Source organism: Danio rerio, chromosome 14 (genome assembly GCF_049306965.1).
Source record: "Danio rerio strain Tuebingen ecotype United States chromosome 14, GRCz12tu, whole genome shotgun sequence".
Classification (NCBI taxonomy): Eukaryota; Metazoa; Chordata; class Actinopteri; order Cypriniformes; family Danionidae; genus Danio; species Danio rerio.
This window is the reverse complement of record NC_133189.1, coordinates 11,616,835-11,635,000: the sequence shown is the minus strand read 5'-3', so window position 1 is coordinate 11,635,000 and position 18,166 is coordinate 11,616,835. Positions and strand designations below refer to the sequence as shown.

The following is an 18,166-nucleotide window of genomic DNA, read 5'->3' as shown; positions in this document are numbered from 1 at the left end:
AAGCATTTTTATGATTTTAGAGCTGCATATGAGTCATGTTCTCTTGATGACGTGACTGCTGGTCAGGTCCGGATGAATGACCTAAAGTAGGCATACATGCAAATGCGGAGGGCATGGCCCATGAGTCTCAGCACAGTTTGTAGTTAGTCTTTTGATTGGTTTTACAGTTATGGAATTTACATAAAAAACAAGTAAACAATGATGTCTAAGACTCACGGTATCCCCATTTACATACACTGATGTTTTATTATTCTACCATGCCTTTGCATGCCCTGATTTTCAAAATAGGGCACCTTTAATAACTATTTAAATGAAATAAGACAAAACGTTAAGTTGTCTTTCATGTTGTATTCTTTTTTTAACATTCCAAGTGACTCAGGTGTTTTACTCACTGCTTAAAAAGTTTTTAATCAAAAAAGCTGACATTTTTTAATAAAGATTTAAGGGGAGGGGCCACATTTTTTTATAAGATTAAAGCGGAGTGTGACCAAGAAAGTTTGAGAACCACTGATTAAAGCAAATGTCTTCTTCCCATATATTCATGTCCTTTACCATAAGATTGGATAGACAAAGGCTAAAGTTTGTACCTGAGAGCTTCAAGCCTCGTTCTCCGACCTGTGTGTCGTATTTATGAGGCATTTTGAGAATGGCATCATGGATTCCAGCAAGTCTGGCCACACGGTAAACGTCCTCTGCTGTGGCATTGATATTGCCATACATCAGATTGTAAAATATGGTATTGTGGAAAAGCACAGCATCCTGGAACGATACAAACATTTTATTTCTCAGAACACTCCATAATGCATAAATCTATTCTTTTCTTTTTATCACAGTCTTAAATTAAGCCTGATTATGGTTCCCATGGTACCTGCCTGCTAGATCATATTAGAGATATTTATTTTAAAAATAAGAAAATAAAATGTTCATATGTAGACGTAATGTGTGATAATTGCATCTGATCAGAATAAATGCTCACCTGTGGTACAACACCCACAGCTTTCCTCAAGCTCTCTAAACCAACATCACGAATGTTCTGGCCTGCGATATAGATGTTTCCCTGCTGTGGTTCATAGAATCGAAACAGCAATCTGACAATTGTGCTCTTCCTAGGAAAAAAAAGTAAAACATTATTAAAAAGATGTCAGTATTGCCCAAACTGGGTTTAAAAAAAAGAGCTTTTTTCATTCTTGCATGTATATTTTAACCAAAACTTGAGAAGGTGAAATCTAAGGTCATCAGCCTGAGGTCTAAATACTAAAATAAATAATAAATGAGCAGTTTTATGAGAGAGACTTGTGTTCAGGGCACAGAATGGGATGCATAACAAGGTTACAGGTTTAGTCTAATTAAGACATCAATCCACACAGGACAGTTTTACATTTGTTTCAGTTCACTGGTCTAACATGAAGCCATCATGGCTGAGAGAGAGTCACTGTATTAGAAACATTAACACAACATCATTAACTAGATGTATGTGATTCAATGCAAATGTAAAGTGGGGATTTTCCAAAGAGTGCTATGGTTCAGTACAGTACAGTATAATACGGTTCGGATCACCCTGATCAGACATGCATTTCCAAAAGGGCTGGGTCGATAAACAATATTATATTGAATATCGCGATAAAATTGTCAATAACAAAGATAGACTCTGAACTTTTTTAACTCTATGTAGATCTAAGAGCCAATCACACAGCAGAAATGTGCAACAATAGGAATCTAAAAGCGTGTTAATAACAGAGATGTACCCAATTTTCAGCCATATCTATTGGCTGAAAATGTTATGCCATTTAATGGACCCTCTAATTTTTGTGGCTTCAGTCACTGTTTGGGTACTCTTTTAAATCCTTGGGAGGATTTTAAAATTTTTATATATATTACATTAATATGTTCTGTTACTTTTAATTATTTTCCTAAAAACCTATTAATTTGGGTGTATTAATTTTTGGACTGTAACCTTTTTTATTTTGTTTTTGAATTAGTTCCAGTTTTGGTTTTGGTACACACTGACCTGGTGTATATGCACAAATATATTAGTACCTATCTAAATGCAAAAGGTGTCCTATAGAAAATATTTATTTAAAAGTGTAATCATTTATTCTGAGCACTGCACATGCGTGTATTTCCAAAAATATTAAATAGATGTTACTTCTCTGGGTTATTTTAACATGAATACTTTTACCAGGTTAAGAAACCCACATTACTCCATCAAAGTAAATAACAAAGAAAAATATCATCAGAAGTCATGACCTTTCTCTAAAACTTGCAAAAATATGGAAATTCCAATCATTTTGAGCTGGATTGCACTACAAACATGAATTATAGAAGTTTATTGTCAATATATGAAGAAAAGCAAGATGGACTTTTGTTATATTGCTGGGTTCACATCAAACACAAAGCACCACTTCACTCGCTCTAGTGCACTCGTGGTAATCGCTTTTCTCCTCATGTGAATATTCATCCTGAGTTTAATAACTTTGTTAGATGTGACTAAAGCAATTTCTGTGCGTTTGCAGCAAACAAGTAGCAGATTCAATTCATTTTTATCACCCAGACTGTACTGATTACACACAATCTACTTCATGAATTCTTGAATTTGCATTTTGTGTGAATTATATGCTCTCGCAGGTCTCATAAAATGATATAGCAGGCCAGATTTTTTGAGTCTGACACCTGTGAACTAAAGCCTTCAGTCATGCTGCAGTGTTAAATGGCAATAATCTAAAACATTGAACAGTTCTCAGAATTTTAATGACTTTTACCCCTGTACTTTTCAGAGTAATGCGACTTCAATTTGTACCCCATTGTATCAAGATCACAAGTTCGATGAAAGCGAAGGGTAATACAACACAAGTCAGTCTTTCCCGGAGCACTTACCCAGATCCACTGCCACCAACAATGGCCACCTTTTTCCCTGCAGGTACTTCAAAAGAAACCCCGTTAAGCACCTTTTGTCCTTCCAAATACTCAAAATACACATCCTCAAATCTGATGGTGGCTTCCTGAGGTGTAACGATCAGCGGTGGGGCCATTTCTTTCTCCTTCAGGACACAAAGGTTTAAAAAAGGCATTCAGCAGTTGAAATTGTACACTTCTAAAGCTAGAGAAAGAAGAATGGCTATTCTCAAATACATTTCCACCATGATCAGTTGTAAAGGGGCTGCTGAAACAATAGAGCTCAGCAACTTTGCACATTCTAAACACAGATGTGCTATTTGAAAAATCAAATTAGGGTCTCGCAATAATGGCATGATGGGCAGTGCTGTCATGCGGTGAAAACCATTACTGATCACCACGAATAATTGGACAGATTTTATTCATGGTAATTACAGGCTGAATATGAAATTAGCCAAACGAAGAATGAGATTCATCAGCATACCCAACTAACACTATAAAAGACAGGAACCACTCAGATTGTTTTGGGAATTTAAACAAACACTGCAACGAATGACATACTTTAATGCTTCAATTTGCAATGTTCAAGTCCAAAAGGTAGTTTAAAGTTGAAAAAGCTGTGACATTTCAGAATGACTACAGCTAAATAAGCCACACCATGCACAAGATCATCTTTTCACATTTAAATAACTTTACTTATAGATTCCATCTGTTAACATTAGTTGTCATGAATAAACAATGAAAATAGTTGCAATTTATTAACATGAATTACTTCAACGTATGCATATCTATATATCTATATATATCACTCGCTGCTCTTGATGGAAGGATTTTGCAGCTTAAATAGGAAACCAATTAAGTTTAATTCTTACAGCGAAGACGCTTATAGCACTGTTTGCTTCATTAGAATATTTTTATTCTATTGTTGCTTTACTTTTTTATTCTTTTCCATACTTTTGTGGAGAATTGTGACGTTTCATGATCCTTGAAATGTATAGCAAACTTATTTACAGGAAAAGTCCATATATTCATCCATCCATCTAGTGTTTTGTTGTCATTCAGTCTTCAAAAACAGGTCTAATTAAGACCTGTATAAGGATCGCCATTATTCTGAAAATGTGTTTTGACAATTTTTCAAGATGAGCACCTTTACTATGGACACTTTTTCTGGAATCTGTAATGGTTAAATGTAAAATACAAATAGTTTTGGGTATATCTAATGGTAGCATTTGGTCTTAATTATCAGTTATTTGTTGAAGAGAATTTTTTTTTTGACAATGTTTAACAGGTATGAGGACAAGGTTGCGTTTAACTATATAAATTAAATACTATTTTAAAAATCTATCTATCTGTCTTATCAAAAGCATTTTGGTAATATGCAAACCTGCCAATGCTTGTCTAAGAAAATCGGGGAGACCCAGGTGTATTTGGAGGGCCGCTGCAATCAGATACAATATCAAAGTTGGAAACCTGGGGCTGTTACAGACTGTACCAAAATGCTGAGGATCGGGGGGGAATGGGTGAAATTACGGGGGTGCTCCAGGGGAAATAACGAAATGGGAGGGTGATGGGAGATGGGTTTGAAATACGGGGAGTTCCTGGGAAAAACAGAAGTGTTGGCATATATGGTAATATGGCCTTCTCATAATCAATTTAAATAATTGGGATTATGGTTTTGACTAAAATAATAGTGACTATGTTTTTCCCATAATTGTGTAGCCCTATCTTCAACTATTATGTATTTACATTTGAAAAAACAAAAGTACATTTAGCATGAAGTCATTCACGAGCCATGGTAAAATAATAAAGTAAATGCTGTAACGTACCTTTATCTTAGTGTCCACGCTGAGCAGTGTGAAGAGTGTGTTCATGTCTATGAGAGCCTGTCTGGTCTCTCTGTACACAGTGCCCAGGAAGTTGAGTGGCAGAGAGAGCTGAAACAGCAACCCGTTCACCATCACTAGATCCCCCACAGTCATGGTCCCTATGAAAAAAAAAAAAAAAAGTCTCACCTGGTATTCGTACCATATATCACACCTGGCGTTCATATCCTACTTGGTATTTATAGTTTAAAAGGTAAGTCAGCTGCCTGAGATTTTTATATCTCCTTTAATTAGTTACCCTGGATTTCTTGGATTTTCTTTCTTGTGTTTTAACTACAATGTATTACCCAAGGTAATTATAGTTTTACATTTTTAATTAGTTTTTATTTCAATTAAATCTTTCATTTTGCTTTTCATTTTAGCTTTAGAGCATTTCATTAATGGTTTTGTTAGTTCATTAAGTTTAGTTTGTAATCACATTTCTATTTAGTTTTTATAGCAACACTTTAGTTTATTTCACAAATCATGCTAATACCAACTGGTTTATTACCAGCCAATTAAGTAATTAAGTGTTCATTAGTAGTTATAAAACATGACCTTATTCCGCATCCCTAATCCTACCCAAAACCTAAACCCAACGTCCACCTTACTAACTAGTAATAAACAGCTAATTAGTAGTTTATTTAGCTTACAGTGTTAGCTTAGTAGCTGTTTGGTTTGAATACCATAAGTTGTGACAGTTTTTGTACATATACTTTCTGTTTTAGTAATTCTAGTTTAGCAGAGTTAGCAGAACATGTCCAGTGTTGACCAGAGCAAAGTTTAAAGCTTGCACATTACTGTTTGAACATACAATTAGACAAAAACAATACAAAAATCAACTTAAATTGTAGAAAAAAACTTCTTAATTTTAAAGATAATAAAACATGCCTAGTTTTGCAGATGAAGAAAAGCTAAAACATGTCTTTTTTGTTGTTTAAGATGTTTTTGTATATACTCATGCACTTGACTGATGTATTTGACTGTAAAAGTGTACAGGGATTTCTACAGAAATGTCATATTTCCACCCCAAAATGAGTGCTTATTAGTTCTATAATTGATTATTTTATTTGACAGACAGTTTTTTTCATTAACATATTTTTACCATTTATTGTGAATACTTTATTTCAGTTAATGAAAATGTTTTTTGACTAACAGCTTTAGTTTTAGTTTCAGATTTCATTTAATACAATAACCTTGGTACTACCTTTCAAATTTAAGCATGTTTAGCATGTACCTATATTAAACCAAAGTAACTTGTAATTCATTTCTGTAGTTATATCTATAATTTGAATGTTGACCAACTCTACCCCTTATATAACCGTAAAAGTATAACCATAGTCCAAACTGGTCAAAAGCAATAACTGTACCCCACCTCTTGAGGAACACAATCAGCTCAACTTACTGAACAATCTGAGCCCATCAAAGAAAAAGAATTCAAAGTAGCCCTAAAGCAGTTTTATTTAATTGGTGATAAAAAAAGATGACGTATTAAAGATTTTCACCTGACATTATGCCTTTGCTTGCCAGCACCATAATAGCAGTGAGTCCGACACTGAAGATGGCGCTCTGACCGAAGTTGAGCATGGCCAAAGTAGAGGTAGTCTTTAAAGAGGATGACTCGTACACCTTCAGAAACCCATCGTAACGCTCTGCCTCATACTTCTCATTGTTGAAATACTGAAAGAACAGGAAACAGAAAAAAAACAGTGAAAAAAAGTTTAAAACAATACAACTAAGAGGTCTTGACGATTACCTGTTTGAACAATAATTACAGATTTAAAGGGTCGCAAAAATGCAACTTCATTAATATGCATGATATAGCTTCAAAGAACAGTTTTAACCTGTGAAGCCTGGTTTATATTCATTTGCTTGAGTGCGTGCGGCGAATGCGACGTCATCATGGAGTTTGTGGAGGTTCACTTTGGGTGCGCATGACATGATTTCGGCTGCAGGAGTGCAAGGTGGTTTTTGAGACTCGAGCGAACAGTGCTTGCGGCAATGCATTTGATTTGAGTTGAATATGAATCACTTTGAAGAGATTTTGTATGAAACAGGTACGCCTGTACAGACATCTTTATGATCCGTGATCATAAAGATAACCAGATGACCAATAATTCTTGGGTAGAACTTGCAACAGCCGTGGGAAAGGACGAAAGTTTTTGTTAAAAGGTTTGTAAAAACCTGAGGGAAAAATTTGTTAGGGCAGGTTTTACGCTGATGTACATGTTTAATTTTGAGTTTAAAACAATTTAACAGTTACAAAACTATAATTAAAGAACTATTTTTTTATTTGATGACTGGAAAGTAATATTTGAACTTATCGATTTACAATATACTGATGGCATGTTTTTCTAGGCTTTATTGGTGATAATAGTCAGGAATGTTGGACCATTATTGTCTTTTTAGCATAAGTACAGAAAGGGCAAAAACTAGCCAGAGAGTAATGTGGGAATTGTGAAGTGGGCTAAATCTAAAAAAAATAAATAATAATAAGCATTATATTATCCATAAAATATCTAAAAAATATCTATAAATTTATTTTTTAGTAAGTGTACTTTTTTGGCTTTATTTCTTGCTGTAATAAAAAAAAATTGTAGGGCAAACCATGTTCTGTAGTCATTAATATTTTGATAAATTATAATAGGTAGAACTGTTGAACATATGAACAAAAGCAAGTTATGCATTAAAAGTTTGACTTTAAAAAAATCTTGAATGGTTATAAAAGCAATTATAATCATTAAAATAATTTATAAAAGCAATAAAAAATAATTAGTTTAAAAATATTGAATGGTATTAATGATATAATAATAGTTCTGAAAAACTTTCTACCTCTGTTTATTCGTCTAATTTTACATTCAGTTTCTTTGTGCGATGCGGCGCCAGGCGAAAGTATAAATCCAGCTTTACAGTGTTCAGACGGCAGAGAGATGCCATGTTGTGTTGCCAACCGTAATCAAAACTAGTGTGATTCATTTATTTTCTGTGACTTTGGCTTAGTCCCTTTATTAATCCGGGTTCGCCACAGCGGTATGAACCGCCAACTTGTCCAGCAAGTTTTCACGCAGCAGATGCCCTTCCAGCCGCAACCCATCTCTGGGAAACATCCACAGACACACATTCACACACACTCATACACTAAAGACAATTTAGCCTACCCAATTGACCTGTACCACATGTCTTTGGACTGTGGGGAAAACCGGAGCACCCAGAACTCCACACAGAAACGCCAACTGAGCCGAGGCTCGAACCAGTGACCAAGCGACTTTCTTGCTGTGAGGCAACAGCACTACCTACTGCGCCACTGCTTCACCCAAAACTAGCGTAAGAAGAATAATTATTTGGAGACATGGGTCGTCAGTGTTGCTTTCTAAATGTGCTGCAACAAAGGTTGTGTTTCCATTTTCCCATGTTGACAGCCCCGGTTGCGTGTGGACCCACATTTGTGGATTATAGTGATCTGCTAACAAGTGACAAAAATATGTTTGTAAGGAACATTTTTTACCTGAGAGATTTTCGCATCTGGACTTTCGCCGCATTTTGTGACAGGATAGTCTATACACACAAGGCTGTTTGATGCTATTCTCTGCACCTACCGAGTCTGTATCTACCGAGAAATGCAAAGGGTTTTTTTTTCTCCCATACGACATGCAGTATCAAAAATTCCAAAAAAACTACACTCTTCCAGCAGTTCCTCACATCCAATATCTTGTTTGTCACTGTAGGACATGCATGAAATGTTCCTGAATAAAAGTAAAAATGCAAACTGCAGCTAAATTCGACAAATTAAAAATGAAACACCCAAAATTACATAAAACTCCAGACAAAATGTGAATAGCCTGGTGACGCAATGACGTTAATCAATTATGCACTATAACGTTTAAAACAGGATCATAAAAAGAACATTTAAAAAAGCAACTTATGTAAACACCTTAATCCTATTATTGTCTAATTCAGATTAAGGCAAATAACTGATTACTGATGACCATGTACACATAGTCACTGTCAATCTTCCCTACATCTGTGTTTGTGTTGCCGCTGTGAAAATAAGCACATGCAAGTACTGAAATTTCCCTTTTCATGCAAACCCTTCTTTCTTTCGCCACTCGACACTCCTATCTAAACACACCTGGACTCACCCACTTTCCTGACTTTTTTTAGGGCCTACTCACACTATGCCATCCGTACCGTGCCCAGGCCCGTTTCCCGGATCGTTTGAGAAGTGTGAGTGCGCTGAATCGGGCTCAAGCACGGTTCACTTGGCCGGCCCTGGCCCGGTTGGAAGAGGTGTGCCTGAGCGCGGTTCACTTGGGCTTTGGCGCGGTACGCTTGTGTGTGAGCGCGAAACGCGCCAAAGCCCGAAACTGAAAGCGAGACGTGACTTTTAAGGGGCTGTTTCATATGGATTTATTAATCATTCTTACTGTTCAGTGAACGCAAACTGCCGTAGTTTATTAAATACGCAAACTCCTCACAGCACGCCAGCTGCACGGCTTCAGCAGACCTCCTCATTCCTGCAGCACGAGAGCTTTGATTGTTTATGAGCGGCAAAAGTGGCGGATCTGTTCGGTAAAATATCTGACTGCGTGTCACCGCATCCCTAAGGACTGTTTGGCGAAATATTTGACTGCATGTCACTGCATAACAAACGACTGAAAGGATATAACTAGAGAAATCTCCTCTGTGCTGCTGAGTGAGAGCGTATGGCAAGCCGTTTTAACATTTAAACCTTGTTCTGACTATCCATAAATATATTTAGAGATATAATTATGTATTTTGACTAGTCATAATTATAATTCGACTAGTCAGAATAACAATTAGAGATATCTGCAATTGCAATTGTACTAGTACGAAATCAGATTTTAGATATCTGCAAATATATTATGACTAGTCATATTCCTCCATTGACTTCCAATGAAAAATATTTGCAGATATCTCTAAATGAGTTTTGACTAGTCACAATTGTAATTAGAAATATCTCTAACTGAGTTTTTACTAGTCATACATTTGGAGATGTCTTTAATTCGTCATATTTAGAGATATTTACAAATATATTTGAAGATATCTCTAATTAATTTACTAATAGTCGAATTACAGTTGTAGATATCTTGAATTGGATTTTTGACGAGTCAAAACTCATTTAGAGATATCTGCAAATATTTTTCTCTAAATATATTTATGGAGTCAGAACAAAGATTTAAATGCTAAAAAGGCTTGCCATACAGAGCACTTCTGAACAGCGCAGCAGCGATGACGTAAGCGTGCCGAGGCCCGATATGGTGTGAGCGCGGGCCGTCGGGGGAGACGGGAGGGGGGACAAGCGTGCTTTGGCCCGGTTCGAGGCAACTGTACCTAGTGTGAGTACGGCCTTAAACTAGAGGTGTGAAAACACCCTGCTGAGACAAGGGGGTGATAAGGGCCTTTAAGGCCCCGTTTACGCTATACTTGGCCATTATCGATTATTAAAACTGATATTCAGCAAAAGAGAGGGTATGTTTCGTATTTTCACTGAAATTGAAAGGAGGCAGTAATGTTATAGGCTTGTTTTTTTTTATAAATATCCACACAGTGAAGATGACGCTCATATATGCAGCACGACGCCTCAACATTTCTGCTGTCTGTTAAGTTGCTATTATCAAAATGAAAATAGGCAGTTCCTTAAATTATGTTTTCATTTTATTGTTGAGAAAGTGAAACAAGGTAGCCAGGGTGATGTGAATGACATTATAAAGTACACTGTTCCCTTTGAAGATTTACCCGTGTCCTCGGTAGTCTGTTTTCCATATTAAACTGAGGAGGGGGAGACTGCAGCCTTGATCAAACTTGCAAAGTCTGAACTTACAAGAAGAGGATGCAGGACTGAACTGTGTGTAACGTTAGGCTACTTAATATTGAGGAAAAGCCCCAATCAGAGAGGCGAATGTCGGCAGCCCCGCCTCCGTTTTCAGATGTCTCCAATTTTCTTCCATCCACACAGAGACAGAGCAGCAGCGTTTGAGAATGAAAACGGCCTCTCCAGCATTTCCAAAACGCTCGGTTTTCGGCGTTTGAAAACTCCGGCGTAGTGTGGAGGGTTGGCGTAACCGTAGCAAAACTTATGTGTTTTAAAAAGAAAACGCATTAGTGTAAACGAGGTCTAAGTTCAAAACCTTAATTCTATTTAAAACACATAGTCATTTAATTGAACACAAGGTTACTGAATAGCAAAGTCTGGAACTTTTTTATTTATAAGAAACAGCAGCAGCATTGATATGGCAATACCATGGCATTCTGAAATATACCATGGTGTAAATTATGATATAATAAATAATGATGATGTTTGGAGACAAAAGTATTTGGATCCTGTGAAATTAATAAAATAAATTCTTCTCAGACATTTCTAAAATGCATTTTTTTGCTTGAAATACAGTGTAACAAACAAAATCTGAAATGAACCTTTTCCTTCACAGAAGAAGCATGAGCATCACATGAGCTTCATTTAAATCATATGTGGAAAAAATATGGAACACAGTTTTGGAGGTATAGGTAAGGATACATTTGACCATACATGGTATTCATGCTAACATAGTAGTGGTGTGTTGATGTTGTACATTGGGCGGCGGATTGCGGAAGGCGGATCGGCAACTTACACAGATTGTGTTAATTGTCATGGACCAATGATAGCTTAAAGCTGCTAAGGAGCCAAAACGAACTCCCCCAAAAGTTCGCTTTGGTGAGCCGTTTCGAAAAGCGGATTTCGGATTTTGCTGCAAATAAGATCAATAAATGGGTTTGATTTTGCTTGAGGTATTGCTTACATTGTACTGTCCTGTGTTACATCCAGATTACCTCAAGCAGAGAGATGATGTAGGTGAACATAATCCAACTTACAGGTTTTTTTTTTTTGACACACAAATGTGTGTTTGGTGCTTCGTATGATTAAAGTTGAAATGTTTTTGGTTCCTTTTCTGGACTGAATGTGTCAGAACCATTGCTGTCAATAAAGAATGAGGTGATTTCCTCAAAAATATCTTAATTTTTGTTCCTTATATGAACGAAGACCTCAGGAGATTTGAACAGCTTGAGTATGAGTAATTAATAACAGAATTGAAATGTTTGGGTGAACTAACCCTTTAAATGTCTGTCTTCATACAAGCAGGCAATAGTCTCTGTGATGTGAAATAAAGCCTGTACATGTTGCTGATGCCTTGATCAGATATCCAGCTGTCATTAAAGCAACAACTACACCACTCCAAACATCACCAGCTGAGTAAACCAAAGACTAATACCATCACAGGCGCAAATACGTTATTGAGTGGCTGAAACATCTGAGACTCTTCAGCAGTAAGGATGATGGGAGAGAAGACAGCTGCGCAGAGAGCGCTGCTGCTCTGAAATAGAAGTGCGCCACAATTAATTAGCTCTGAAATGTGACAAACAGGGGCGCGCCGATAAACAGCGACTGTTGTTCCAGTGGAGGGCAGTGACAGGATTATAAGGAGCACAAGGGAAACAAAGATACAGCAAATTTGATGGCAAAGCGAGTTCCAACACATTAAAGGTGCTGTATGTAAGTTTTTGACTCCTCTAAAGCATATAAATACCAAAATATGTTTGGAGATATTTAAGAAACATGCCAAGTAAACATTCTTGTTTATCTGGAAAACAAGGCTGTGTTCACACTGCAGGCAAATGTGGCCCAAATCTGATTTTGTTTAGCCCAAATGCGACTCAGATCTGTTTTTGTCTTGACAGTGTGAACAGCCCAAATTATATGGAATCTGATCTTTTTTTTAAATCAGATTTGTGCCACTTTCATATGTAGTATTAAATCAGACCTGATGTTTTGCAGTGTGACCGCAGTGAACGGTTATGTCGGATATCATGTGACTTTTACATAATCTTCGAGGGACATGCGTCATCTTTCTGTGCTGCAAACATCATCAGCTCCTCAGCGGCACTGTAGTATGGCACACAGGGAAATTACTTTACTACAGAAAGTTGGACGTTCATTTTGAAAAATAAATTGAAGGCAAAACTGGTGCTTGTTAACCAATCTGGTTAAAGATTGGAGCACGGGTTGATTGTGAAGCTGAAGAGCATCAGGGGGTGTTGCAGATAGGGGATCCATGAGCAAACGAGGGGGTACTTCCATTTTAAGGATGAACTTTCTCTCAGAGAGAAAAAAAGAGCAGGTGCTCAAGCACCCAAACCCCTCTTCTGACGTGCCTGTTGTTTATAACGAAGTAAAATCAAATAACTCCAGCAAACAGAGATAGACTAAACCAACTTACAGTTCACAGTTCACAGTTCAGTTCAGTCTACAGCTGCTCATTAACCCTTGATGAGTTCACTACACCGGTGGTCAGAAAGACTCGCACGGCGGTTGTCATAAATTACAAAGGATCAGAGTTTTCAATCACAAGAGACTTACTTTAGATTTCAAATGGCGAAATACACATTAATAGTAGCAGGACCAGGGCACCAGGGCAATAATTATATTAAGCATAATCTGACAATGTGCTTACTTTATACATTGTATTGTATAATTAGACATTTTGTGTTGTCCGTAACTGTACTTTTGTGCAAGCGGGTCAGTTTAGGACCATTATCTGTTCACACTGCAAATTTGATATTGGCCACATTTATAATAACAATTTCAACAGTTATGCAAAAAAAATCAGATCTAAAAAAAATCTGATTTGAGCTCTAAACCTCAGTGTGAACGTAGCCTAAGTCAGATTTTCTGCTTTGGAAATGTGCGTTATGTGCTGGAATGTCTGTCTTTGTTTTAGTTTCCTTTGATCCACCCAATGCCAGTTCAGCCAATTATATTTCAGCACCCCGGGTTGCGCATTACATTCTTTCAGTCAGAAGGCTCTGTGTCCGCCACCGGAAAGCGACATTCGGTGGACAGTAGCAGCCTCCAAAATGAGATGCAGAGTCCACAGTTGGTTAACAATTATTAAATAATATAAATATTATAAATGTAAACATTAGGTGAGCAGGTTACATTGTAACCCTGTGTCATACTGTAACATGCTATGTGACAAGAAATGTGGCTGTCTGCACCAAACGAAACAACAGAAACATTAAAATACAGCCATTCAGAAGCACAGAATAGTGCACCTAATGCGATCCAACAAAAAAGGTTTATAATCTAATTAATACATATTAAACCTCTTTAACATAATTAAATGTACATGCTGAATCACTGATATGCATTGATCAAAGCTCTAAAGTTCAATTTTAAACTGACATTTTATTTTCAAGATCTGAGGTGAACTACCTGCTGCTGCTTTTAGTAGTATGGTAATAAATACATGTCATGTAAAATGGCATTCAAACTCACATCATTAGCATTTAACAGTTGAGCTGTGAACCTACGTTGGTCTTAGAGTTCAGTTCAGTTACCATTATCATGCCATCCATTAGGTTCAATTTGATATCTCGGTGCATCACTGTGCATTGACGATGCTTTCTATAGACAGTTTTATATTTTCTTCACAGCACAGCAATTCTTGTATTAAAATGTATATTTATATACTATTTGTAATACAACTGAATCCTTTAATTCAAACAGTCAGATAAATAAACTGTACCTTTAAACAGCACGAGCATTTATAGCAAATAATATAAACAAATATAAATATCCCGCTCGCTTTCTGATCCTTGTCTTCCAAGTTCTCTTACACCCCTTTGATTGGTCACACGCTCAACAGAAAGGGCTGCGCTCTTCACAGATGAGTGACACTGATAAACGGCAGCAGTGATCACAGCTGATCTATGATAGACACAGTGGAGAAAACTCTGCAGGCATGCGCTCATGTCTGTATCCAGAAGTATCGCTGTAAAACAGCCAAAAGGAGAAGAAACGACCCACCAGCAGGTCAAATGGGCCACAGTGAGAGAGAGAGAAATGAAGTTTACTTTTATTCTCTTAATCGCAGTGAAATAGGGGCTTCTGCTGTAAGTGAAAGACTGTCCAACACACAGTGAAATTGTGCACAGTTTCTGCATTTTTACATACTTGGGAGTAGGGATGCACCGATATGGATTTTTTTGGCCGATACCGATAACCAATAATTCTTCAGACTTGGAGGCCGATAGCCAATATATATAGGCCGATAATTATAAATATTTCAAAATGTTATATTTTTATACAGCAAACTTCATAAAAGCTGAAACTCCGCTCTTTTGAACTGAATAGGCTAAACAAAAAAGCTATGATTTCAAAACTGCGAGGTGATTATAAAGACTTATAATCACCATTTGACAAAAATCAGCATGCACAAAAATACATTATTTCATTTTCTTCATAGCAAATTAACATGCAAATTGATTGTTGCATAAAATTAAAATAGTTAAATAACAAAATGGAATTTAATCAACAAGCAAGTAAAATATATTTTAAACAAAATGAAAATGAAAGAGCTAAGGACTAAAACCGGCTCAAATGTTCTTGAATAAAACGGGTTACAGTAATGCACACATGTACAAATATGTCATGTCCAAAAAAGCCTTTTTTAATGAGGTTTTGACAGCTCTGAGCCACTGTACAAGTGAAAAGCTAGATACAGAATGTATTATTTTAGAAAATGCTACATAAATTCATCGTATTTGGCATTTTAGATTCTTTTGAAAACATGTAGCATCAACGCTTCTGTGTTCGGTCTTGCTGTCAATCGCGGGAAAAATTATCAATGAAAAGTTTATGATAAACCGCTGTGAGGGCGCAGATTTGCCCCCGGATTTTGATACAAACCTGATCATTGAGCTCAGATGACTTTATGACAATCAGAGAGCAGAAAATAAAGACAGAATGTGTGGCCCGTATGCTGGATTTAGTGACCATGCACCTAGGCTCTCCCCTGTTGTCGATCTGTGAAGGCTCAAGGCTGTCAGATCTATGTGTGTGTGCACGCGCGCGGTGAAAGCTCTCACGCACGCTCATTATAATCAATATGAATATTCCGATCAAACTGAATACAATCTTACATCAACAACACATGGAAAGCAACGCATTGATAACAAATAATTATATTAGATTAAAAACCTTTCATAAAGTTTTTATTTAGCAAGTCACGTGTGCAGGTCAGTTTGGTGTGTGTGTATGTGTGTGTAGTGAAGAGGGAGAGACAGAAAAGAAGAGCGATTTTTTCGCAATGAGACCAAGTCACACGGGTCCTCATTCATTCACAGGCTGCAACTAAAAGAGTTCACCCTGAAACTAATATTATTCGGCCCTGGAATAACAAGTAAATCTCCCTGCTATCTCTAACACAACAAAGAGACAGAGCAGGAAAGGTTTACATATGTAATATTTTTTCCTGAGGCGATTTAAAGCAAAATACACAATGGCACTGAATCAAACATATCTACAATGATAAGGATAATGGTTACTTACTGAGTTATTAACGCACAGCAACGCCACATGAACAACAAAACGGACTTTGAAGGAATAAACAGTGTAAGGAGAGCTCCATGAACTAGTGTGAACATGTTCCGCCCACGCTTGCGCGGCACGCAGGTCTGTACAATTACGTACAGTAATTTATCGACCTAAAGATATCGCCCTAATTTAGATATCGGATCGATAACGATAATCCTAAAAATAGCATTTATCGGCTGATAACAATATGGCCTCCGATATATCATGCATCCCTACTTGGGAGAGTTGTTAAAACTTGCGCTTGCCTCCCTCACCATAGTAAGCTATGGCGACATATTGCATATGAGATAAATGACGTCACTACACAATACCCTGTTATGATTATTACTGAACCAATACCAATACGCATGTGCATCACTGTGCAATGAAGAAAAAATTCATTTTGACATCCCTATTTAACAGTGAATAAAGCTCTTATGTGTAACTGAGGTAAACATTCTCAGTTTATAGAAGCCATTTCTAAAATATACATTTTAGGTGTTGGTTAGAACAAAAACTCCTTATAATATAAAAAATATCTCTTCGATCACATGCCTTTGCTTTTATTTAAAACACGGTTTAAATCGGCCTTAAATCAGCCTTTAGGCTTGATAAATTGGCACACTTCTGCTGATGTCGTCTATCTGGCAACCTGCACTTGCGTGTGTTTTGAACCAGACGTGCAATACCTAGTTCAACCACTGGGTGTCAAACTTTAACATCCTGCACCTTTAACATACAGCCATTTGGTGCAGCATCGTTACATTCTACATAAGTTTCACCTAAATAATTTATTCAAAACCCTAATACAGGTACAATAAAACATTATTGTACGTAGCTTAAAGAAGCAACATTCGATTTTCATAAAAACAATAATGAACATAAGAAGCTGGTACTGTTGCACCAAGCAGAAAGATGGTGCATCTTATTAGTAACAGGGTAATCTCTGCACCGTTATTAACACATAACAGACAGCTCTTCTAGACGGTCATGACATTCAGAACATTCCATTACAGCTCATCAAACTCAGCAAAGACTCTTGTGCCAATTATCAGAGGAAGTGAAATGTTTGGAGAATTGCTTCATGAGTGGGGCCGCTTTACAGACAAGCGTGTTTATAGGAGAACAGACAGATATGTGCTATATGTGCTAGTGTAACGGATTTTGAGTGGGAGTAGATCTCATTATGCATGCACACTGGCTTTAAATGATACTAAATCCACATGCATTGACACCAGAGACAGGAAACAAAGCTGGTGACAGAATGTATCAGCTCTCCACAATAACACTAAACAGGCTGAGCTGAAGGGCAGAAGATCTAATGTTAGAATCACAAACCGAACATATTAGCTTATTAGGAATTATAATACATACGAACAGTCTGTAAAAGTGCATTGAGTATTCTAGCCATTGCACATTTATGATAGAAAGGGCACAAAATTGATTGTCCTGTTAACTCTAGTTTGTCAAACTGACAAACAGTAGAAATTGTCATTAATGGCTCATTTGCACTGACTGGTACAGTACGGTACGGTTCACCTTCATCAGGCTTGCATTTCCACTACCAAGGGTAGGGTACTCCATGGCTTTGTGGCTGTTCTTCAAGACGACGACAAGGTTTGTTTGAGCCCGGATCGAACATGGCTCGTTATTATATGTATATATAATTCCGCAGTATCTTTCGGCAGTCTATTTTAAACGTGCGTTTTTTTGTTTTTATTCTGGCTTGTTGCGCAAGCGAATGTCGCATCTCTGTAAACCAACAGCGTTAGGCTGCGCGTCTAGCTCCGCCTTTTGGTACCCTTTCTCTTGTTTGGTACCCTTTCAAAAGGGAGCCAAAAAGTGGTACGGTACAGTTCGGTACGCCTTTTGACAGTGGAAACGGCCATAATAGCGTACCAAACCGAACTGTTCCAAACCACTCCGTAGAAACGGGCCCTAAGTTGCAATGTAAAGTTCCAACATATTAAATATGTAAAGAATTATATAACGTGACAAAATG

General features: G+C 37.1%; 1 protein-coding gene across 2 annotated transcripts in view; it reads right to left on the bottom strand.

The window, feature by feature from the left end:
• Positions 1-18,166, bottom strand: part of abcb7 (ATP-binding cassette, sub-family B (MDR/TAP), member 7) — a 92,402-nt gene that overhangs the window by 19,277 nt on the left and 54,959 nt on the right. For both annotated transcript variants that reach the window (NM_001423974.1, XM_073921523.1), the window contains 5 exon segments: positions 588-759; positions 977-1,106; positions 2,875-3,038; positions 4,719-4,876; positions 6,260-6,434. In NM_001423974.1, the coding sequence (NP_001410903.1) occupies positions 588-759; positions 977-1,106; positions 2,875-3,038; positions 4,719-4,876; positions 6,260-6,434 (799 nt within the window).